Source organism: Bubalus kerabau, chromosome 1 (genome assembly GCF_029407905.1).
Source record: "Bubalus kerabau isolate K-KA32 ecotype Philippines breed swamp buffalo chromosome 1, PCC_UOA_SB_1v2, whole genome shotgun sequence".
Classification (NCBI taxonomy): domain Eukaryota; kingdom Metazoa; phylum Chordata; class Mammalia; order Artiodactyla; family Bovidae; genus Bubalus; species Bubalus kerabau.
The window spans coordinates 250,142,396-250,168,008 of NC_073624.1; the positions used below are offsets into that span (position 1 = coordinate 250,142,396).

Below are 25,613 nucleotides of genomic sequence, written 5' to 3' on the forward strand. Positions count from 1 at the left end.
CTGGAATTCTTATCTAAAGAACTCTTCCTTAGCAGCTATTTTGTTATCCTAAAGTACGTTTTGTAAATAAAGGGCAAAATAAATTCTTAGTTATTTTCTCTTAATATATCAGTTTTCAGAGTAATGAGTTACTGCCCTAGCAACCCTCTAATGAGTGGTGGTTTTTGTTTCTGTTTTTAGTATCATTATGCTCTCTTGGTGTGTGTTTTAATCCATTTGATTTGTGGTCAGGCCTCATTTATTTGATGTTCACTAGTCCCATTTAGGGCTTCCCTGGTGGCTCAGAGGTTATAGCGTCTGCCTGCAATGTGGGAGACCTGGGTTCGATCCCTGGGTCGGGAAGATTCCCCTGGAGAAGGAAATGGCTACCCACTCCAGTATTCTCGCCTGGAGAATCCCATGGATGGAGGAGCCTGGTAGGCTACAGTCCACGGGGTTGCAAAGAGTTGGACACGACTGGGCGACGTCAATTTCACTTTGTCCCATTTAAGCCAGTGGGATCGCCTTCAGCTTAGCCCCTGTGTTCTTTTATATTGTCCCGTTAGTCATTGATAGATTCCTTCAAGGTCTCTTAGGCTTATTTGGTGGAGTTCCTGCCACAAATCAAAGGTTTATCTACTTTATTCATAAAGTTAATTTTAGTTTTCTTGTACCTCTCTTGTATGCTTATTTTCTGTTTCTTTAATTTCTGCTCTTAGCTTATTTGTTTCCGTTCTTTCTTTCCTAGTTTAAGCATCTAAGTCTCTGTGTATCTGTTGAAGTGCCACTTTTGCTGATTCTCACAAGTTTTTACGTGCAGTATTATTTATATGTAGTATATTTTATATTATTTGATACATGGTACTTACAACTATTTTTAGTTTTCAACTATGAATTCTTGGACCTATGAGTTATTTAGATGAGTGTTTTGTTTTGTTTTGTTTTTAGATGAGTGTTTTAAATTTGACAGTAGTTTATATATACATGTTATATTGCTAGTTTGTTTTCATGTCATCTTTGTATGTATAGAGGAATTTCCTCAGATATATCACAGATTCTTCAAAGCAATACTCTTAAATTTTATTTGTGTCTGTTCCCTGACTGTGTTTCTTGGCATGCAATACATGGAATTAAAGGAATATAATGAATTAAAGGAACTATCATACTTTGTATTTTTTAGCCACACAAGAATTAAATTCTGAATAAGTCTACAAGTAGAATGGACAGTTACTTTAAAGCAGCAGTCAGTGACTTGGACAGACTTCTCGATGATTTTGAACAGAATCCAGGTTTGTACCATTAATGTAATTTTAAAATATCAGTAATTAGTACTCTTAGCAAAATACGGTTTCAATTTTGGTCACATGGTTATCTTCTGTAAAACATTCACATATCTCTGTATAATGAATTAGTATATTCTTATACTGAATAGAACCAATAGCCAGACATAGAAATAAGAAAACTAAAAGTTTCTTTCCAGATATAAATTTAGGTAAAAGAAAGACCTTTAAAACCAGCATATGAACCAGCTAAAAGCAACTTGTGAGTTCTTCATAAAATTGGTATTTCATTACTATGAAAGACAGTGTTTTCCACATCTTAGGATGAAGACAGGGAAACTGGTGGGCAGCACAAAGAAGTTAGATTGTTTTTCAGCTCTTCCTTAGTCTGGTTTTTATAGTGCAACAGAGTTATTTTAAGTAAAGTTTCTATCATATTATGACATGTACATAAATAAAGGTAAAAACCCCAAATAGTTTAAATCCAAATAAAAATAATCCTGAAATTATTACCATTCTGCAAGAGAGTAATCTATCTCTGGTCTAAAAAAACAAGCTTAGAAGTTGTAGAAACCATAATATCTTTGTAATAATTTTGATTTGGGTCTCATCACTAACATTATATTCCTGTTTTAATTAGATGAACAAGATTATCTCCAAGATGCACAAAAGGCGTATGATTCTAAGCACTATTCAGTCTCTTCAGAGTTGACTGCCTCACAAGTAACTTCATTGCTACCAAAGGATCAACAGTGCATTAATTGTTGTGTCTCATCAGAAACAGGTTATGAGACAAATCAGATTGCCCTGAGTGAAAAAGTACTTGAGGGACTAACTTCTTTACAAAATGAAAAGAATGTAACAGGGCTTGATCTCCTTTCTTCTGTGGATGGCGGCACTGCAGATGAAATCCAGCCTCTGTATATGGGACGGTGTAGTAAACCTGTCTGTGATCTGATAAGTGACATGGGTAATTTAGTTCATGTAACTAATAGTGAAGAAGATATTAAAAAATTATTGCCAGATGATTTGAAGTCTAGTGCAGATTCCTTGACTGGACTGGATTTATCTTCAGTGTCGGAAACTTTCTGTGTGTCTTCAGCAGACCATGGTAAGAATGCAGTCAGAGAGGAACAGAACGACGTCAGCTCGGAATTACAAAACAGAGGAATCAGTGGAACTACAGAATTTGGTGTAAAAGTAGATATAGCACTTTCAGATTCATGTAATTACAATGAAGAAGAAAATTTAGAGGATAAAAAGATCTCCAGTCAGTCAGAACCAGTTGCTGATTTTAACATGCCATCTGCTTTGACTCAACAAAGTTCCAAAGCGTGTGATGCCAAAGACCACCCACAGCACAAGAACCAGCCATGTGAATTAGTAAAAGCTGTTGGCTGTTTGGTAAAAGAGGAGGAAGAGGTGCCAGTTAAAGCTGCCACAGAATGTTTAAAAGAAGGAGGCAGCACAAGTGCTTTGTCTTGCAGTCTTCCAGAAGATGGAGGTTTATGCTTAAATGATTCAAATTTAAGAGATGAAAATTCCAAGTTACCTGACTTTTCCTTTGAGGAAGATAGGACTGCTGTATTTATAAAAGAATCTGCAAAAGAAGACTCAAGAAATGTAGATCTTAATGATAATAAAGATGTAATCCAAGATTCTGCTTCAGCTTTACATGTTTCAAGTGAAAATACATACTCCTCATTGTCCTGTCTTCCAGTACCTGGGTCTTTGTGTGGATCTTTAATTGACAGTAAAGGTCATGGTGATTTTTTACCCCAGAATGAAAATAAAGATAATGTACAGGATGCAGTGACTGTACATGAAGAAATACAGAAGAAAGTTACTTCAGGTGGGGAATCTTTGAAGGAGACTGATCTTTTGAAACAGGATAAATGTAAAAACATACTTCATCAGCCATTAACTGAAAAGATGGGAGATAGAAAGGTAGATTCTAACCAGATGGTGATTAGAGTTGAATCTATGGATTACGCTGATAACAGCAGTTCTTATACAGCTGCAGAATCTCAAATAGAGCTTTCTGGTGCTAGTGCCCCAGAATCTCCTGATCATTGTGAAGGTCTCACTTTTTCAAGCAATGATATTGATGGACAAGACTTAGATTACTTTAACATTGATGAAGGCATGAAAAGTGGTGCACCAATTAGTGATGCTGAACTTGATGCCTTTCTCACTGAACAGTATCTTCAGACGAGTAACATAAAATCATTTGAAGAAAATATAAATGATGCAAAATCTCAAATGAATCAGATAGATATGAAAGGCCTAGATGATGGAAATATTGATAATATATATTTTGATGCTGAAGCAGGAGCTACTGGGGAAAGTCCTGGTATTAATATGATTTGTGAAACAATTGATAAACAAAATACAGCTGAAAATGGTAGCCTTTCTTTAGGCGAAAAAAGTACAGTTACAGTTGAACAAGGGTTATCTAGCAGTAAGTCTGAGATTACAAATGACTTATCAGCCTCTGATAGTAACAGTCAATCTGTGCATGTTGGAGGGGCCAGGCCTAAGCAATTGTTTAGTGTTCCGTCAAGAACAAGGAGTTCAAAGGAACCAAATAAACTGGGTGTTCCAAATATGCCTGAAAGTAAACCCAGGACAGCAAATACCACTGTCGCAACCTGTACTACAGATTCTGTGACTGATCCTCAGGTTAGCTTCGATTCTAATTACATTGATATAGAAAGTAATTTTGAAGGTGGGTCCAGTATTGTAACTGCAAATGAAGAATCTCTTCCTGCAAACACTTGCAAAGATGGCCTTGTTTTGGGCCAGAAACAACCTACTTGGGTTCCTGATTCAGAAGCTCCAAACTGTATGAACTGCCAAGTCAAATTTACTTTTACGAAACGGAGACATCATTGCCGAGCATGCGGAAAAGTAAGCTATTAAAATGTTTGTCTTTTATTCTTTTGAGGCATTTTAAATGAAATGTTACATGACAGAAGAATTGATTAATAGATGATTAAAAGATTCAGTTAATTTAAAATCATTGTTTTTCATTTATGTGGAAATATATAAAGCCCTGCCATTTTTATAGATTGCTTGAGGTTTGAATAAATATCACACAGTCATGGGTATTACATACTGGGAAATGAGGAACACTAATTTTTGTGAAATCTAACTATGTGTCATTTTCTCCCTGACATTAACACATCAGATGTACGGAATTCAGTTTAATTCCAGTTTATCCTTGAATACTTAATTTCAGGACTACTCTGCAAGCTAGTGTTAACACTTGATACCTGAGGTAAACACTGAGGAAAAAAAGCAGATTGATTTGCACGAGGTTCAGAACACTGAAGATGACTTCATTTGTGTTCTGTCTTGACTGTGAATTCTAAGGCTTGCCTATAGAAATACCGTTGCATTTTTCCCCAGCATTTTCAGCTTTTCTTTAGTTGCAGCAAGTAGGGGCTCCTCTTTAGTTGCAGCGTGCGGGCTTCTCACTGCAGTGATTTCTCTTGTTGAGGCTCATGGCTCCAGGGTGCTAGGCTTCAGTAGTTGCAGCCCATGGGCTCAGTAGTTGCGACTCAGGCTCTTGAGCACAGGCTCAAGAGTTGTGGCACACGGGCTTAGTTGCTCTGCAGCATGTGGGATCCTCCTGGATCAGGGATGGAACCTGTGTCTCCTGCGTTGGCCAACAGATTCTTGACCACTGAGCCACCAGTGTGTGTGTGTGTGTATGTGTTAGTCACTCATTTGTGTCCGACTGTTTGCGACCCCGTGGACTGTAGCCCCCCAGGCTTCTCTGTCTATGGAATTCTCCAGGCAAGAATACTGGAGTGGACTGCCATTCCCTTCTCCAAATGTAAACCAGCTGCTGCTAAGTCACTTCAGTTGCATCTGACTCTGTGCGACCCCATAGACGGCAGCCCACCAGGCTCCTCTGTGCCTGGGATTCTCCAGACAAGAACACTGGAGTGGGTTGCCATTTCCTTCTCCACCAGGGAAGCCCTCTATTTGTGTTGTTTGTTTGTTTGTTTTTAATTGAGTATAGTTGATTTACAGTATTATGAAAGCTTCAAGTATACAACATAGTGATTCCCAATTTTTAAAGATTATACTCCATTTGTAGTTATTATAAAATACTGGCTATATTCCCTGTGCTGTACAACATATTCTTGTAGTTTATTTTACACTTGTTAGTTTGTGCCTTTTAATCCTCTACCCATGTCTTGCCCTTCCCCACTTTCCTCAGTGGTAGCCACTAGTTTGTTCTCTATAAATCTGAGTCTGTTTCTCTTTTGAATAACATTCTACTTTTAAAAGTTGTAAAGGAAGGAGACTTCCCTGACAGTCCAGTGGTTAAGACTGTACTTCCACTGCATGGGGTTTGGGTTTAATCCCTGATTGGGATTTGAAGATCTCCCATGCAATGCAGCACAGCCAAAAAGTTTTTAAAAAAAGGGGGGTTGTAAAGGATGACAGAAAGGTTTTAAAATTGTGAACTTATTAAGACAGTTTTTTTCTCTTCTAATTAGCGTAATTGATTTAAAGGAATTCTCATCAGTAACAATTTTAAATTGTAGAAACCTCATTTAAGTAACCCACTCCAGTCGGACATGACTAAAGCGACTTAGCAGCAGCAGCAGCATTTAAGTAAAACAATAAAAATAAAAAGAATCATTTTAATAATTACCTATGATTATGATGATTAGAAAAATTGTCATGTAATCAGAAAAATGGTGTTTGCCTCCAGTAGGTATAACCATGCTTGAAACAAAATCAAATGTGATGTTTTATTCTCTTCAGGTATTTTGCGGTGTCTGTTGTAATAGGAAGTGTAAATTGCAGTATCTAGAGAAGGAGGCAAGAGTATGTGTAGTCTGCTATGAGACTATTAGTAAAGGTGAGTATTAACCTGACATTTCTTCTTCCAGTAATTGAATATATCTTAAAAACAACTAGATTGTGACAAAGATAAACTTCTTTATTTTCTTAAGGCGAGGACCTAGTGTTGACTTATCTGGCTTAGGTGGGACATCCCAAGGCTTGGTTTCTCTTCTTTTTGTTCCACTCTCACAATTATTACTACCAGTCTGGAAAGGAAGCATTCAGTTTCTGGAATGGCAGTTCATTAACTTTTAACAGGTACCAAGTCCCTAAATGCTGCATTTCATCCGCCTGTTTGCTTTTGTCACCATCATTGTCATCCTCATCATCTTAATCTAAACATTTATAGAATATCTACCAGTAAATATTACCCAGTCTTATGTATTAATAGCATAAGGCAAGATAATAGTTCCCACCTTATGGAAAATTACAACCTACAGTGGGAATGAAAGATAAGATAGTAATACTTATAATTTTTATATAAATTCTTAGGACTGTTACACTATTTGTACAGTTTCGTCTTTTGCATTTTTCTCTCCTTTCTCAGTTTTATAATTTTGTTTGTATGTTTAGCTAGTTTACTATTATTATCAGCAAAAATTTTGGTGGTCTTACTTTAGTTCTCACAGTTGTGTATGTGTCTATATATGTGTATGTTTGTTTTTTTCTTCAAATACATGTTTGTTCCTTTGAGTACTTCTTGGCATTTTTAAAGATTTGTTGACAGTTTAATTCCCAGCAAATATTACTTGGGACTTTTAAGACCAGACCTGTGCACTAGCTCAGGTACTGCTTCCTGTTAGCCAGGAGAATAAATACCTGATAATAATTTGTTTTTCTCTTTTGAATGAAGATAAATTTTTTCAGCAATTCTTCAAAAAGCTCTGATGTGAGTCTGTTAGCCTGAGGTAAGCTGCTTTACTCCCTGCTGTTGACCTCTGCTCTGGAAGATAATAGAGTGTAAATCTTTTAATATTTCCACAATACCACCAGTCTTTATGAAGAAATTAAGTACTTATATATCTTTTGCTTATGCCATTTCAGTAGCCTTTAAGACTACTGCTGGTACTGTTCGCCAAGCAATCTGCTAGAATTAAGAAATCTTAGAGCAAGCTGCAACATAATTATCTCTCCTCAGTTAAAAATAAAGCAGCCATGAAGATTTGAAACATTCTTCGAGTTGACAAGGCAGATTTTTAGGTGAACATTAGAACATACTCTGACTCTGAGGATCCAGGAGAGAAGATACAGTCATTAAGGAAACCAACTAGGAAACTGAGATCAAGTTTGGTTTATTAAAGAAAATATTTCCAATGGATTTGTTTTATTTAGATATCTGTTTTATTCTTCTGTTTTGATATAATATGTAATTTCATTTGTAGCTCTGTTTATCATTAATTTATACACCACAAGAAAACATAAATAAGTTACTTTAACACCAGCGTTAGGGTTGAAAAGAGTAGACATGATCATTTAAAATAATGTTACTAATAGGAGAAAAATGGCTCAAGGACTCTTTTAGGACAAATTCCAGGAAGAAGATAGTTTCATTATTGACTGGATAATGAGGAAGTTGTGCTAAAACTGTGTAAGTTTTGAAGAAGCATGCATGTGAGTGCCATTACATAAACTTAGGGCAGGTTGGAAATTACTTTGAAACTCTGGGTATTGTGTTTGGATTTTGTTTGGTTAGAGGAAGTCATTGCATGAGGGTGCTAATTCAGTGGCGCTTGGAGACGGTTATTGTAGCAGTGGCAGCATTTGTAGCGGATCAGTTTGGAGAAATGCTTACGGGAGGGCCCCCAGTGCTGTTCCATGTTGTGTGGGTGAAGAACCATCCAGCAGTGCTCAGGTACTGTTCAGTGCTTTAGCGATCCAGCTGAAAACAAAACATGGGACGTTTTGATCTCATAGAGCTTATGAATGTGGGGAGTGATGGATAGGCTAGCAAAGAGAATATCAGATGGTGATAATATTCTAAATAAAAATAAAAGTGTAAGAGGGATAGATGGTAACAGATTTGGGGGCAAGAGGTGGTTATTTTAAAAGGTGGTAAGAATAAGGGCTTATGATACTATGATATGTTAAGCAGAGACTTGAAGGAGATAAGAGAATAAAGCTATATGGAAGAACATGCCAGGCAGAGAGAACAGGAACAGCAAAGACCCTAACCTAGAAGAGTGCTTGCTTCATTGTTGAAGAACAAGGAGGCCTCAGTGGCTGTATCATGATGAGTAAGTAGGATTTTAGTGAGAAATGGTATCAGCTGACTAGGAAAGCAGAGGCTGGATTTATAGAAATGTAGACTAAGACATTTTCCTTCTTAGGAGAAGGAAAAGGCCACCCACTCCAGTGTTCGTTCTTGCCTGGAGAATCCCAGGGGTGGGGAAGTCTGGTGGGCTGCTGTCTATGGGTCGCACAGAGTCGAACACGACTGAAGCGACTTAGCAGCAGCAGACTAAGACAGGGTCTTGTGGGCCACTGTAACAACTTAAATTTTCATTTTAGTAGGGAAGCCACTAAGGATTTTAAGCAGAAGAATGATATGATATGATTTATGTCTTTAAAGAATCACTAGGAACTATACTGGAAATAGACTCTAAGGGTACAAGGGCAAAAACAGATGGTCATATTAAATAACAATGATTTTCTTTAGTAGATACCAAACATAAGCCAAAATTATATTGAATTAACTAATTGGTAGCTTATACTGAAGTAGAATGCTGCCAACTAAAATAAGGAAGTAAGAAAGTTATCTTTCCCACGTGCCACTTCTCGTTTAGCCATTTGATTTCTTTCTCCTTACAACTTGAAAAATAGAATATTTATCATAACTTACTTTGAAGTTTAAAAACATCTGAGATGAATTTTTTTCCCTTTATAGCTCAGGCATTTGAAAGGATGATGAGTCCAACTGGTTCTAATCTTAAATCTAATCATTCTGATGAGTGTGCCACCGTCCAGCCTCTTCAGGAGACTCAAACATCAAGTATACCTTCACCTACAACTTTACCAATCTCAGCACTTAAACAACCAAGTGTTGAAGGTAACTAGAAGAAAATTCTGTCTAATATTAAAGATAAATTATTAAAATAGACGTTTTCTAGTATTCAGGAATCTAGTGAGAACAGAGAACCTAGACTAGCTGCCAGAAGGAACTTAATACAGGGGACTGGTTAGAAGGGTATGTATGTTAGAAGGGTAGAAGAACAAAAAGGGCATGCTCAAGCGACGCTCAAGGACGGAAGAAAAGCTATGACAAACCTAGACAACATATTAAAAAGCAGAGACATTACTTTGCCAACAAAGATCCATCTGGTCAAAGCTGTGGTTTTTCCAATAGTCATGTATGGATGTGAGAGTTGGACCATAAAGAAAGCTGAGCACCAAAGAACTGATGCTTTTGAACTGTGGTGTTGGAGAAGACTCTTGAGAGTCCCTTGGACTGCAAGCAGATCAAACCAGTCAATCCTAAAGGAAATCAGTCCTGAATATTCATTGGAAGGACTGATGCTGAAGCTGAAACTCCAATGCTTTGGCCACCTGATGTGAAGAGCCAACTTATTGGAAAAGACCCTGATACTGGGAGGGATTGAAGGCGGGAGGAGAAAGGGACGACAGAGGATGAGATGGTTGGATGGCATCACAGACTCAATGGACATGAGTTTGGCAAACTCATGGAGATAGTGAGGGACAGGGAGGCCTGGTGTGCTGCAATCCATGGGGTCTCAAAGAGTCAGACACAACTGAGTGACTGAACAAGTGACTCAGAGATTAGTAAGTGCAGGAAGCAGCTGCTATCCCTAGGGTTGGGAGAATGAAAGGGGAGAGTCAGTGTTACTAGAACTCAGTACAGGAATACCAGGAGATGCTTGGTTCTCAGACGTGGTGTTCATGGATTAGGGTACCACATCATGCGGCTGGTGCTGTTGCTTCTAGAGGAACACCAAGTGGCAAATGCTGGGACCACTGAGGAGCCTCATAGGATTGGTGTTAAGATGACTGAAGGACTGTTCCCAGCTTGATTAATTGATTGATGTAAGGAGTACTGAAACTCATGGGACATGTTAGGTATATCTGGTGGTGGTGCTGCTGCAGAGATCTTGGCAGAAACTAGAAACAGAAAGAATTCCTTCTCTTCCCACCTTTCAGTCTTCAGCCAGTGCCTGTCATTAGTACCTGTGACCAGAACCAACTAGCATGGGGGGCTGGGAATTGCACCTTTCAGATGTCCAAAGAGTATCAAAGAGCACCATATAGAAGGGTGGGCTTGGATTTGAAAGATAATAGATAAATAATTGGCATGTCTCCCTTTCCTTAAAAATCTATTTTTAAATATGTATTTCACTACAATAAAAAATGTTTCTTATATCTTCTAAAAAACTTTTAAAGATTTAAAAACCTTTGGGCGCTGTTCTTTTTTACAACCTATTGTAGTTTAGGATCTTGAGTAAAACCTGTGTAGACTTTCATTTAATTTTCAAATTGAAGTATAGTTGATTTACAGTGTTGTGTTAGTTTCAGGTGTATGGTGCAGTGATTCAGTTACATATGTATATATATTCTTTTTCAGATTCTTTCCCTTATAGGTTATTATAAAATATTGAGTGTAATTCCCTGTGCTGTTCAGTACTGTGTATATTTTTTAACATAAACTGTTAGTCTGTAACATGCTAGAAGATAACTGATTGTCAGACGAATTCAAGTATTTCTGTCAACTATTTTGAGTTTCACTTCTCTCTCACTTAATAGCTATATTCTATTTATCATGGTAACTTAAATAATGAGGTTCAGCATGTATGGTTATTATAACTCTAAAGATGATGAGTCCACTTTTTAAAATATTTATATATTTTCTTATATTGACTTTAAAATTATTAAATTCTGAAGCATTGCAAATACAAAAAAGATACCTTTTAAAATATATCCACCCACGTTGCAGAAATTATGTATGAGTCCAATTTTTTCAGTGTTATTTGTATTATGATATGGAAAGTTGGTCCTTTTGATGTTTATATGTTCTAAAATCTGGTAGGAATTTTCATAACCTTCCTCCATAGATGCTTTTTAACAAAAGGGAACAGATATGCTGACATCTAGTTATTTCCTCCAAATCTGAGAGGAAAATATTAATTACTATTAAGAAATATAAATTAATTGTATTAAAAAATGTAAATATCCAACATTATAAGAACAAAACATGTGCTTCTGTTAGAAGTAGAAGTTGACCTCCGATGCACAAGTGATCCCATTTCTTTTTTTTAGATTTTTTATGCTTCTTTCTTCTGTTCTTAATACTTTTTTCCCTTTGCTTATCTACCATGCTCTGATCTATTACATTTCCCCTCCCTGTGTCTTAGTCCCTAAATTTTATTTGGTCTCCATACTCACAAAGTTAGCCTTAAAAATGTAGGCTTTAAATCTGCCTTAAGGTATAACGTCTAAGGTATAGGTATGCCTTAAGGTATAAGGTATAACGATGTCCTTAAGGTATAACGTCTCTTGTCTACTCTTTTTCTGACTTCGGGATTCCTAGGGCCAGCCCTGCCTTTGTAGGAATTAGGAAAAAAACTATTCCGGGTAGATGAATCACAAAAAGCCATTTCTGTAGGCCTTGAAACCCTGAAATGCAGGGCTTGCCAATAGTTAGAAAAAGCTTTTGAAAACTTTTCCTGACCTATTTAATATTAAATCATTGCAATATCAAATTAAAATGCTTTATTTTTTTAAACTGATTCTAGGATTATGCTCCAAAGAACAGAAGAGAGTGTGGTTTGCAGATGGTATATTGCCCAATGGTGAAGTTGCAGATACAACAAAATTATCATCTGGAAGTAAAAGATGTCCTGAAGACTTGAATCCTCTCTTACCCGATATGCCATTGGTAAGGAATCTAAAGAATGACTTGTTAATTTAGTAAAATTTTATTTTATAGGTAATTCCTTGCATGATTATTAGAGTCGTTTAGTTGCTAAGTCATATCTGACTCTTCGGCAACCCCACAGACTATGGCCTGCCAGACTCCTCAGTCCATGGGATTTCCCAGGCAAGAATACTGTTGTGGGTTGCCATTTCCTTCTCCAGAGGATGTGCCTGACCCAGGGGTTGAACCTGCACCTCCTGCATTGGTAGATGGATATTTTACCACTGAGGCACCAGGGAAGCCCCTGATTACTAGAGTACTTTTTTAAAAAGTCTTTGAGCTTCATTAAATGAGAAACATGATGTAGTGAATATATTTTAGATTTTATTTTTTAATGTCAGTTTAAGGCAGTGATTCTTAAAATTTTTTTTTATCTCAGGACCCCTTTATGCTCTCAAAAATTATTGAGAACGCAAAAGAACTGTAGGTTATGTGGGTTATATTTATTGATAATTACTGAATTAAAACTGACAATTTTAAATTAATTAAAAATTCATTAATAGAAATAATATTTTTATGAAAAGTTTTCAAAATAAAACTTTAGTGAGAGGAATAACATTGTTTTATATTTTGTGTGAATTTCTTTAACATCTGGCTTAATAGAAGATAGATTCTTACATCTACTTCTAAATTCAATCTGTTGTGATATGTTTTAGTTAAATGAAGAAAATCCTGGGACCTCACTGACTTCCTGAAAGGGTGTTGAGATCCCTGGACCACATTTTGAGAACCCCTAGTATGGGGAAATAGAACTGAGATTTAGTAAGGCAATTTAGACTAATTTGTTTAATGATTTTCAAACATTCAGTGAAGTATTTGATGGTAGTATATATTTATACAGACATATTAGGTGTTAAATAGAAGACATAGAATCCAAACCCACTAAGAACTCTTAATTGTAAAATAGTAATGTACTTACAAAAGCAAATATGAACATATGAAGTAGAAATCTTGTTTATTCATTAAACAGAGATTTATTGAGCATCTCTTCTGAGCCAGTTACCTGGTTTATCCAGGGTACATACATTAGACAAGATGCACATGTATCCTCTCTTCAAGTTCCCATACCGTATAAACTTAATGTTGTTTGTCAGTAAGAGTTCAAGAGCTAGGTTTTATAAGGAGCCATAATTACCAAAAGTATGTTCCTTAGCTAGCACCTACCCTCAATCAATATTTTAACAAAATGGAATTTTTACAGAGGCTAGTATTACTTGAGTTCATTAATAGTTCTCTACTGACTCAGGTTTGGCCAGTCTTAAAAAAAAAAGGGAAGGGGGGCTTAATTGAAGCAGATTTGATGTATAGTTTATTCCAGATGGCTACTGTTGTGGAATATATCTACCATTTTGCTTCCTAACCACTCCCCTCTCTGCCTTCTTCCCTTTTCCTCTCCCTTGCCACCTCCCAGCCAGGCTTTTTCGTCTATTAGGAGAAGTGCCTTGGGTTGCACTAATAAGCATGCTCACTTTGTGGTATGGAATAGGATCCTGAAGTTCTCCTTGCCTCCTTTTTCCAGTCTATAAAATTAAAGTCATACTTACCTGAGCATATAGTAAAGCTAAACCTGTGTTCTTGAATTTAGAAGCAAGATGGTACCGTTTCTTGGGAAATTTGGCTTCTAAAGAATTTCTGAGCCCATTTTGATTTTATTTATTCTTTTTCAAAAGATATCTTTGACTGTCTACAATCAATATTTCACATTTGAGCAGAGACCCTGAACTGATTTGGGCTTTTTCCTTCATATTTCACAGATGGTAAACACAGTGGATCATGCCCATTCTACTCCAGTGGAAAAACCAAACAGTGAGACAGAAGATACAAGAAATGAGATAATTCGAAGTCCTACTTCTCAGGTTCCACCTGTGGAAAAACTGCCAACAAACACAGGAACTGAGGAGTTGCCTACATCTGCTTCTTTTACACTAGATGATGATGTTTTTGCAGAAACCGAGGAACCATCAGGTCCTACTGACGTCTTGGTTAACAGCAGTTTACCTGTTGCTAGTACTTCAGACTATAGGTTATTGTGTAGTATTGATAATAATGTTTGCAATAAGATTAGTCTTCTACCTGATGATGAGGACAGCTTGCCCCCTCTTCTGGTTACATCTGGAGAAAAGGGAGCAGGTAGGATAGCAGTTATTTACATTTAAAAAGGAGTTTTGTTGTTGTTGTTTTTTTTAAAGAAGAATATATTGATGAATTTTGTCTCTGATATGTGAAATGTATTTTATTAAACTTACTGTGGTTGAAATATGTATGATGGCATGGAACACTAGTTTGCAAAAAGTCTTACTGTATAAAAACAGTTCTAAAAATATCTGACCTCTTGAGTTGATTTGAATGTGATTCATGTATCTGGGTCCCTAATTTAAAGTCCGGTACAACAGAGAAATTCATAGACTTTAAGTCTTGTATTAGTTTTTACTCCATATCATTTTTTTTTTTTTAAGATGCATAGTGCCTAAAGAAAAGAATATTGGATTGGATGACAGAAATAGAAATTTTAGTTCCTCGTCTGCTACATAATATACCTATGACTTGAAGTATAATTTAATCTTCTGGGCCTCAGCTTCCTTTGTAAAAGAAGATAATTTAGGTGGTCTCCAAGGACCTTTCTAAGCTGAAGATTCTGTGGCTATCTCCCACCTTGGAATAGTTCCCTAAGAATACATCCATGTAACTGCAGGCGTTACACTGCATCCCACATGAAATGATTACGTTCTGTGCCTGATAGTGTAGTAGCATGAAGCCTAGGATCTCTGTTCTGTAAGTAGGAGCTATTTCATGATCCTAGTGATGGTGGCAAAACAATGCTGTAAGCCCTGTCCTTTGCATGCCATTGGTGTATTTTCCTGTTGATTGTCAAGCTCTTTCTTAGCCACTTATCTCTGACCTAAGGCACATCACAGCAAGCAGTATATACAATTTGGGTCTAGACTACTTTTAGAGTTGCAAATTTCAGAATTTTTAATTGGAGTGGCTGGCAGATTGGAGTCCACTTTAGAAAACTGTCTTAAAAGCTTAAAGGTGCTGAAATTACATCAGTATGCTATTTAATCAACATATTTGTGCATAGACTATATATATAATTGATCAGAATTTATATGTATTCTAATATTAATATATTCACATAAATTGAAAAGTAAAAATTAGCAGTGTATAACAGTTGTCTGGTGGTTGATTGATTTCATGAGATGTGTTTTTGCTTTTTAACTGTGATCAAGTCATTGGTGGATTTATAAATGTGGCTTTTTTGTGATAGGCATATTTAATAGGAGACATGTTTATTCTAATTAATATGTTATTTTCATGTTTTAGTGCCTGTAGTAGAAGAACACCCATCTCATGAACAGATCATTTTGCTTCTTGAAGGCGAAGGTTCTTGTCCTGTTACATTTGTCTTAAATGCTAATCTACTTGTGAATGTCAAGTTAGCATTTTGTAAGTAACGATTTATTTTTCTTTGCCTAATTGGTAAGCAGGATTTCTGAATAATTAATTTCATTGTCAGGTTAAATTTTGATTGGCAACTGTAAAAAAATAAGCAGTATTGGATATTGATTTTTTAGTCAAATATTATATAAATAAATTTTGCAGTTTTACATGCAGTGATTTTTGAAGTAATATTTTAAAGATTTTTACTCAGTTCAGTCTCTGGGTCGTGTCTGACTCTTGCGACCTCATGGACTGCAGCATGCCAGGCCTCCCTGTCCATCACCAACTCCCAGAGCCTACTCAAACTCACGTCCATTGAGTCAGTGACGCCATCCAACCATCTCATCCTCTGTCATCCCCTTCTCCTCCCACCATCAATCTTTCCCAGCATCAGGGTCTTTTCAAAAGAATCAGCTCTTTGCATTAGGTGGCCAAAGTATTGGAATTTCAACTTCAGCATCAGTTCTTCCAATGAATTTTCAGGACTGATTTCCTTTAGGATGGACTGGTTGGATTTCCTTGCTGTCCGAGGGACTCGCAAGAGTCTTCTCCAACACCACAGTTCAAAAGCATCAATTCTTCAGTGCTCAACTTTCTTTATAGTCCAGCTCTTACATCCATACATGACTACTGGAAAAACCATAGCTTTGACTAGACGGACATTTGTCGGCAAAGTAATATCTCTGCTTTTTAGTATGCTGTCTAGGTTGGTCATAACTTTTCTTCCAAGGAGCAAGCATCTTTTAATTTAATGGCTGCAGTTACCATCTGCAGTGATTTTGGAGCCCCCCAAAATAAAGTCTGTCACTGTTTCTATTGTTTTCCCATCTATTTGCCATGAAGTGATGGGATGACATGCCATGATCTTAGTTTTCTGAATGTTGAGTTTTAAGCCAACTTTTTCACTCTCCTCTTTCACTTTCATTAAGAGGCTCTTTAGTTCCTCTTCACTTTCTGCCATAAGGGTGGTGTCATCTGCATATCTGAGGTTATTGATATTTCTCCCAGCAATCTTTATTCCAGCTTGTGCTTCATCCAGCCCAGCATTTTGCATGATGTACTCTGCATATAAGTTAAATAAGCAGGGTGACAGTATACAGCCTTGATGTACTCCTTTCCCGATTTGGAACCAGTCTGTTGTTCCATGTCCAGTTCTAACTGTTGCTTCTTGACCTGCATACAGATTTCCCAGGAGGCAGGTTGGGTGGTCTGGTTATTCCCATCTCTTTCAGAATTTTCCACAATTTATTGTGATCCACACAGTCAAAGGCTTTGGCATAGTCAATAAAGCAGAAATAGATGTTTTTTTGGAACTCTCCTGCTTTTTCGATGATCCAGCGGATGTTGGCAATTTGATCTCTGGTTCCTCTGCCTTTTCTAAATCCACCTTGAACATCTGGAAGTTCATGGTTCATGTACTGTTGAAGACTGGCTTGGAGAATTTTGAGCATTAGTTTGCTAGTGTTTGAAATGAGTGCAATTGTGTGGTAGTTTAAGCATTCTTCGGTGTTGGATTTCTTTGGGATTAGAATGAAAATTGACCTTTTCCAGTCCTGTGGCCACTGCTGAGTTTTCCAAATTTACTGGCATATTGAATGCAGCACTTTCATAGCATCATCTTTTAGGGTTTGAAATATCTCAACTGAAATTCCATCACCTCCACTAGCTTTGTTCATAGTGATGCTTCCTCAGGCCCACTTGACTTCGCATTCCAGGATATCTGGCTCTAGGTGAGTGATCACACCATCATGATTATCTGGGTCATGAAGATCTTTTTTGCATAGTTCTTCTGTGTATTCTTGCCACCTCTTAATATCTTCTGCTTCTGTTAGGTCCATACCATTTCTGTCCTTTATTGAACCCATCTTGCCATGAAATGCTCCCTTGGTATCTCTAATTTTCTTGAAGAGATCTCTAGTCTTTCCCATTCTATTGTTTTCCTGTATTTCTTTGCATTGATCACTGAGGAAGGCTTTCTTATCTCTCCTTCCTGTTCTTTGGAACTCTGCATTCAGATGCTTATATCTTTCCTTTTCTCCTTTGCCTTTTGCTTCTCTTCTTTTCTCGGGTATTTATAAGGCCTCCTCAGACAACCATTTTGCCTTTTTGCATTTCTTTTTCTTGGGGATGGTCTTTATCACTGCCTCCTGTTCAGTGTCACGCACTCTGTCTGTCAGATCTAATCCCTTGAATCTATTTGTCACTTCCACTGTATAATCATAAGGGATTTGATTTAGGTCATATCTGAATGGTCTAGTGGTTTTCCCTACTTTCTTCAATTTGGCAATAAGGTCTGATCTGAGCCACAGTCAGCTCCCTGTCTTGTTTTTGCTGTCTGTATAGAGCTTCTCCATCTTTGGCTGCAAAGAATATAATCAATCTGATTTTGGTGTTGACCATCTGGTGATGTCCATGTTTAGAGTCGTCTTTTGTCTTGTTGGAAGAGGGTGTTTGCTATGACCAGTGCGTTTTCTTGGCAAAACTCTATTAGCCCTGCTTCATTCTGTCCTCCAAGGCCAAATTTGCCTGGTACTCCAGGTATTTCTTGACTTCCTACTTTTGCATTCCATTCCCCTCTAATGAAAAGGACATTTTTTATGGGTGTTAGTTCTAGAAGGTCTTGTAGGTTTTCATAGAACTGTACAACTTCAGCTTCGTTAGCATTACTGCCCCAGTCATAGACTTGGATTACTGGGATATTGAATGGTTTGCCTTGAAAACAGAGATCATTCTGTCGTTTTTGAGATTGCATGCAAGTACTGCATTTTGGATTCTTTTGTTGACTGTGATGGCTACTCCATTTCTTCTAAGGGATTCTTGCCCACAATAGTAGATGTAATGGTCATCTGAGTTAAATTCACCCATTCCAGTCCATTTCAGTTCACTGATTACTAAAATGTCAGTGTTCACTCTTGCCATCTCCTGTTTGACCACTTCCAATTTGCCTTGATTCATGGACTTAACATTCCAGGTTCCTTGGAATATTACTCTTTATTTATTTTTTTAAATTTATTTATTTTAATTAGAGGCTAATTACTTTACAATATTGTATTGGTTTTAATATTGCTCTTTATAGCATAGGAGTTTACTTCTGTCACCAGTCACATCTACAACTGGATGTTGCTTCTGCTTTGGCTCCGTCTCTTCTTTTCTTTCTGGAGTTATATCTCCGCTGATCTCCAGTAGCGTATTGGGCACCTACCGACCGGGGGAGTTCCAGTGGACCACCTTTTGTCAGACCTCTCCACCATGACCTGTCCGTCTTGGGCAGCCCTACAGGGCATGTCTCATAGTTTCATTGAGTTAGACAAGGCTCTTGTCCATGTGATCAGATTGGTTAATTTTCTGTGATTGTGGTTTTCATTCTGTCTGCCTCTGGTGGAGAAGGATAAGAGGCTTATGCCAGCTTCCTGATGGGAGAGACTGACTAAGGGGGAAACTGGATCTTGTTTTGAGGGCGGTTCCATGCTCAGTAAATCTTTAATCCAATTTTCTGTTGATGGGCGGGGCTCTGTTCCCTCCCTGTTATTTGACCTGAGGCCAAAACTATTGAAGTAATCTTACATAGTTACACAAGTCATCTTACACAATTCAGTTTAAGTTTTGTGAGAACATTGGGGAAATAAGGAGTTTGAAAAGTTGTGCTTCATGCAAAGGACAACTAGAAGTTGACATTTATAGTTGTATGCTTTTGTCACTTAAGATTCCTCAGACAAATACTGGTACTTCTCAACCAATGGATTGCATGGCTTGGGACAGGCAGAAATTATTATTCTATTGTTATGTTTGCCAAATGAAGATACTATTCCTAAGGACATCTTCAGACTGTTTATCACCATTTATAAGGATGCTCTGAAAGGTACAGTATTTTATTTTTAACTGTTCAGGCCAGGGGATGGATAAATGAGGGGCATTTTTGCTTTTAGCAGTGCTAACTGTACTAAAGGTTTATTTTATGATGAGATTACTCATTACCTAAAAGAGCTTAGTTATCATTTTTAGTCTCCTTAAATCTAGCATTTTACTAGTGTCTTCATTGTTTTTTTTTCTATTTTAAAAGGTAAATATATTTACTTTCTTGATCTTTTTATGTGTCTACACAGTAGTCCCCCTTTATCTGCAGGGGATAAGTTCCAAGACCCCAGTGGCTGCCTAAAACTGGAAATGGTACCGAACCCTATTGTACTATTTTTCTGTAGTAGATATATACTATATGAAAAATAGCATATATGTATATGTATAATATATATATATGTGTGCTGTGCTTAGTTGCTCAGTCGTGTCCGACTCTTTATGACCCCATGGCCTGCAGCCTACCAGGCTCCTCTGTCCAAGGAGGTTGTCCAGGCAAGAATACTAGAGTGGGTTGTGATGCCTTCCTCCAGGGGATCTTCCCAACCCTGGGAATAAACTCAGGTCTTCTGTATTGCAGGCGGATTTTTTACTGTCTGAGCCACCAGAGACATCTAAGAATACTGGAGTGGGTACCCTATCCTATCCCTTCATAGGAGGGCTTCCCAACCCAGGAATTGAACCAGGGTCTCCTGCATTGCAGGCGGATTCTTTACCAGCTGAGCTACTGGGAAAGCCACACACATACTATTTTTTCATGCATATCTATTAAGAAGCTTAATTTATAAATTAGGCAGAGTAAGAGAACATCCGAATTACCAACATCACTTCTCTTGTGCCTTGGGGCCAATATTAAGAAAAATAAGCGTTACCTGAACACAAGCACAGTGACTGTAACAGTTGATCTAATAACGGAGACTGCTGCTGAGTGACTGATGGCCTGTAGCATATACAGTGTGAACATGCTGGACAGATGATCCAAGGTGTGGTTCACATCCCACTGGGGCAGAGCAGGATGGCAAGAGATTATGTACTTGTCCAGTTAATATTTTTGGACCATAGTTGACCAGAGGTAACTAAAACCATGGAAAGGCTGTATAAGATTTGGGGAACATGATGACTCACTTGACCTTGAAGTAAGGAGAAAAATTTAAAAACACCTCTGGTTAGAAACATTCGCAAATTTTTGTCTACAATTTCCAGTCCTCAGAAATAACTGAACTTTGTGCACACAAGGTATTTAATGCTTCTTTAAGAGTGAAAGTAAGGAAAATATATTGCTTTTCTTTAAGAAAGTTTATATTGGGACATTGAGACTCAGAATGCCACTTGAAAACAATTTAAAGTCTTTTTATTAATGATTTTATTTCTAGGAAAATACATAGAAAACTTGGACAGTATTACCTTTACTGAGAGTTTTCTCAGCAGCAAGGATCATGGAGGATTTTTATTTATTACACCTACTTTTCAGAAACTTGACGATCTCCTATTACCAAGTAATCCTTTTCTTTGTGGAATTCTTATCCAGAAGCTAGAGATTCCGTGGGCAAAGGTTTTTCCTATGCGTTTAATGTTGAGATTGGGTGCAGAATATAAAGGTAAGTTTTAGAGTAATAAATTATATAGGTTCATATACTGACTGTAAATAAGAATTTCACATATCATTAAAATGAATTTTTAATGTATTAATGGGACTACTTTTGTTTTGATGTACTTTTAAAATTCTAAAACAGCCCTCCTCTGGTATAAGATTAGTCTAGACAACCTTGATATGTTATGAGTATGTAGATGTTCCTAATTATTATATTATTAACTTACTTTAAAATTTTTTTTGAACTTCAAAACAAAACACAGAAAACCTTGAAAAGTTTTCTTGAAAGTATTTACTGTTAAGGAGTTCATTTTGTTATGTTGCTTATATATTAAGAAGATAAATCATTGTGCCCCACCCCAATTTGTACATACTATAATGACAGACATAAATGACTGTGAAGTAATGGTCAAGGCTTATGTATATTTCTAAGGTTATCTCTAAGCTAAAATAATTTCTGTGTTAAACTTTTTTGAATTCACACCTTTCTTTATCCCTCACAGAAAAGAATAATTTATTTATTGCATGTAAAGTATATCACATATAAGGGAAATTTAGGCATTTGCTTCTAATTGAATGGATATTTTCTTGGAGAAAAATTAAATGTAGAGAAGTTATAAAAGTGACCATTACTATTTCAAAATGGACAAATTCCGTGAAAGAGACATACATTTAAATCTATTTGGCAAATGTATTAAACTCTAATTTGAGGGGGTGGTTCTTACCATTTAAGATTTAAATATGTGATACTATTAAATTGTGTTGTAAGAAGTGAAAAATTAACTTTCATCTCAGGTTTTGTACTGTGAACCAAAGAGCTTAAGAGATAGCATTCTGAGCCACGTGTTTCATCCATTCAGGCTCATGTTTTGTCTCTGATACTAATATTTGAATGTTATTTTAGGAAAGTTAGGTCAAAATACTGGCTAATCTTAAATCATTATGGAACATAATAATCTATAAATTTGGCCAGTATTTTTGCCAGTATCACTTCTGTATACTAAATCTGGTTTTCTTATACTGAAAATAGGGAAATCACAGAGTAATATTTTGAAAGACTTCTCAAAATATCAGGTTGGAGCTGGAAAGCTATGACAGCTGTTTAGTGGTAATGAGAAAAATTACCAGTTATACACAGAAGTTAATTAGTCTCTGTTTTCTGAGTTGTTTGTGTTTTGCTGGATTTTAGATAGACCAGCATTTTGATGTTACTGGTATTCATGCCACTTTAGACTAGAATTTGAAATTGTGGGGTGTGTGTGTATGTGTGTGATTATTTTGTTGTAGAGATAATATACCTATGGAGAAGTTCATGGCAAAAGTTAGAGTCCCAAGATTAAAGACTGAAAACTGTCTGAAATTAGTGATTTTCCAATAGGAATTTCCTGCACTTTTATGTTGAGACTATTTGGAATATCATTAAATGTTGAATTAGATGTTTTATGAAGTCCCTTTGTAACTGACAGAATGTCATTCTAAGTCATAACCTTTTGAAGATTAATTTTTTAGGTAAAATTACCTCTATCAAGTTGCATTGGATGCTCCCTATTCATATAAAATGAAGTAAAAAAGTCAGCCTTTACCTTAATCATACTGTTTCCCATTTTAATGTGTTTTACCACAACTTACATTTTTTCTGTATTCTCTGTCATCCAAATAGCTTAGTTGTCATTTTTTAAAACTAAAAAAATATGTTTGTATGTAGCAAAGATGTGAGTTGGAGGTTTATTTAAGCTGAGGACTGAAATTCCCAGTTTAACATGTCTGATTTTTACCATCATAGAAATAGTCTTATCTTCCTGTTCTTACTTTCCTTTTCTTCCAGAAGTCCTGATGCATTGCCACCGAGGTACTTTTCTCTGTTGGTGTGCAGTGTTTATAGCGTCCTAGAGAAAGAGAAGAGTAGTTAGGTGACAGATTCCACGTCACTTCTTTGCACTGTCTTCCTACATGTTCCTTTTATCATGCTGATCCAAGAACTATATCACCATAAATTAACACAATTGAACATTATTTACAATTGCCTTAAAAACCTTGAATTCTTCATACTTTGTTTTAAATTTTCAGAATGTTTCTTTTTAAATTATGAGAATTTTATAGAGGTCCAGCCAGTTATGGTAATTTTCCAGACATTATAATGTTTGTAAACAACATGTATGATGAAAAGATTAAGTGCTTTGGAATTGAGCAATCCTGGTTACATATCTCTTTTACTAGTTATTAGCTTAGAAACCACAGGATTATTAACCTCTGTCTACTTCCCATTTGTAAAGTAGATACACTTGCCTAATTGGGTTGTTAATGCGATTTAAATAGGAAACTGTATATAGAGGTCCCAGTTCAATGTAGCATCTAGTACATACCCAGTACGTGTTAATGTCACCTCTTACTCTCCCCAAAGATCCGAATAAGTGGTATTTATTCATAAATTTTGAAAAATGAGAATTAACAGTAATAAATTCAAGGCTTCTTTTGGTTTTTGTTGATGGTAACCAGTTTTCTATTCTTATATATAGCATATCCTGCTCCTTTAACAAGTATCAGAGGCCGAAAACCTCTTTTTGGAGAAATAGGACACACGATTATGAACTTACTTGTTGTGAGTAATTGAACTATTTTATTAAGTATTCTTATATTGTTACTTAACAAATTAATTTAGCAAATTTATATATTTATTTTTTTCTATTTTAATTTGGCATATTTGGTATAATGAAAGTTCATTTATAATAAATCCTAATTTATTTAACATAATGAGCTTTCTTGATGAAGTGCTTTTAGAACACATGTCTTCATGTATACCTGATTTAGATTGCCTATGATTCATTCATTCAGCTGCAGTGCTTACACATTTAGGTAATGTGAGGTTTACACAGTTGTTGAAGTTTTAGTAAAAGTATAGTCATTCAGTTTGGTAATTTTGAGCAAACTGGCCTAAGTCATCTCATTTTTACTAGGAACTACTGGATTAGATGATTTCTGGTTCCCTTGTACCTCTAATTTCTCTAATTTTGTGTTTACCTTTTATTATAGAAAAGTATTTCAGTGGACTTGCTTTTATTTATAAATGTTCAGTTAGAAGACATATTTTGGAAGATCTGTAACTGGAAAGAGGAGTGAAAGTGTTAGTCACTCAGTCATGTCTGACCCTGTGACCCCATGGACTGTAGCCTGCCAGGCTCCTCTTTCCATGGAATTCTCCAGGCAAGAATACTGGGTATCCAGTTCCTTCTCCATGGGATCTTCCCAACCCAGGGATTGAACCCAGGTCTCCCACATCGAAGGAAGATTCTTTACCATCTGAGCCACCAGGGAAGCCCCAAAGAAAAGATTAGAACACCCTCAAATACTACAGAGTTCTTCCTGAGAATATTTTTTATATTATTATAAAGTAGCTGGAAGGATTAGTTTGTTTGTGAAGTTGGCATTGCTTTCTGGATGGCATTTTGATAGTTATGTATAACAAGTTTAAAAATGACAGATACTCTTTAAAAAAAGGATTTAATGAATGGGTAAATGTTCATGGATAGTAGTTTGAGTTTTATGAAATATCATTGTTTTATGTAGGACCTTCGAAATTACCAGTATACCTTGCATAATATAGATCAGCTGTTGATTCATATGGAAATGGGGAAGAGCTGCATAAAAATACCTCGGAAAAAATACAGTGATGTAAGTGTAATTACTTTATTCAAGTTTTGAAAATAATATTGAACATTAGATTTCTTTAGAAGTGTGTTAAATTTCTTGTTCTGAATTGGACTAATATATAATGGCAGGAAAAAGTTATTGTTGAAATTTAAGATTTGTTTCCTAGTAGAGGATATGTTTAATCCTATTTTTTCTTTTTCTTACTATTTTTATCTGTTTTTTAATTGAGGTAATTTTATCTTAAAACATTTGTTTCTGACTCATTCTCAGGGAGTTGTCCAGACTAAAAGCTTGATAAAGGTGGTCAGAAATATGACTCTTTGAATTATTGTAACTAATAAAGGCATAAAATGTTAAAAATGTCTCTAAATGAGTATTTTTTCCCTAGGTAATGAAAGTGATAAATTCTTCTAATGAGCATGTCATTAGCATTGGAGCCAGTTTCAGTACAGAAGCAGATTCTCATCTGGTCTGTATACAGAATGATGGAGTTTATCAGACACAGGCCAACAGTGCTACTGGCCATCCTAGAAAAGGTGAGTATTGGTTCCTAGTGTTGATCCATAAAACCATCTTAAAAAATAGAATTCCTTTCAAAGAGGAAATATATATAGATGTTTTACTTATTTGCTGAATTGATGATGATGAAACAGTATGCTTTAAATATTTAGCTATAGAAACAGAAAAAAATTGCTTCTAATTTGTGTGTGTTGGGCAACATTAGGTTTAAAGACTTGGAGTACAGTATTTATTTTGATGTCTTCAGGTTTAGTGTGTCTCATATAGTGGGTTCTCTGGAGTGTTTTTGCCAGAGTGTTTTGCAAGCTCTGCTGCAATGCCTATTAGCAGGAAGCACAGGGTAGATAAGTGTAAGAATGATTTATAAAACTACCCTTTTCCACTCCCTACAGGCAACAAAACCAACATTATCAATTTTTGGTATATCCTTTCAGAGACTTCTTGCTTGTGTGTATATTTAAACAGTACCCCTCCATACACACACCTTTCTTCCACTTTTTTTTCCATTGGGTGC

The 25,613-nt window shown here is 36.3% G+C and overlaps 1 protein-coding gene across 10 annotated transcripts in view; it reads left to right on the forward strand.

Annotated features, from left to right (window-relative positions):
* ZFYVE16 (zinc finger FYVE-type containing 16) overlaps positions 1–25,613 on the forward strand; it is a 61,109-nt gene that overhangs the window by 15,379 nt on the left and 20,117 nt on the right. For 8 of the 10 annotated variants that reach the window (XM_055562826.1, XM_055562829.1, XM_055562825.1 and 5 more), the window contains 12 exons: positions 1,160–1,268; positions 1,900–4,169; positions 6,045–6,141; positions 9,010–9,171; positions 11,867–12,009; positions 13,803–14,178; positions 15,373–15,495; positions 19,193–19,348; positions 20,715–20,939; positions 23,449–23,531; positions 24,497–24,601; positions 24,969–25,116. In XM_055562826.1, coding sequence (XP_055418801.1) covers positions 1,199–1,268; positions 1,900–4,169; positions 6,045–6,141; positions 9,010–9,171; positions 11,867–12,009; positions 13,803–14,178; positions 15,373–15,495; positions 19,193–19,348; positions 20,715–20,939; positions 23,449–23,531; positions 24,497–24,601; positions 24,969–25,116 — 3,958 coding nt within the window. In that variant the 5' untranslated portion in view covers positions 1,160–1,198. The remainder of the gene's footprint in view (positions 1–1,159; positions 1,269–1,899; positions 4,170–6,044; positions 6,142–9,009; positions 9,172–11,866; positions 12,010–13,802; positions 14,179–15,372; positions 15,496–19,192; positions 19,349–20,714; positions 20,940–23,448; positions 23,532–24,496; positions 24,602–24,968; positions 25,117–25,613) is intronic. The other 2 variants (XM_055562831.1, XM_055562830.1) reach the window with 2 other exon arrangements.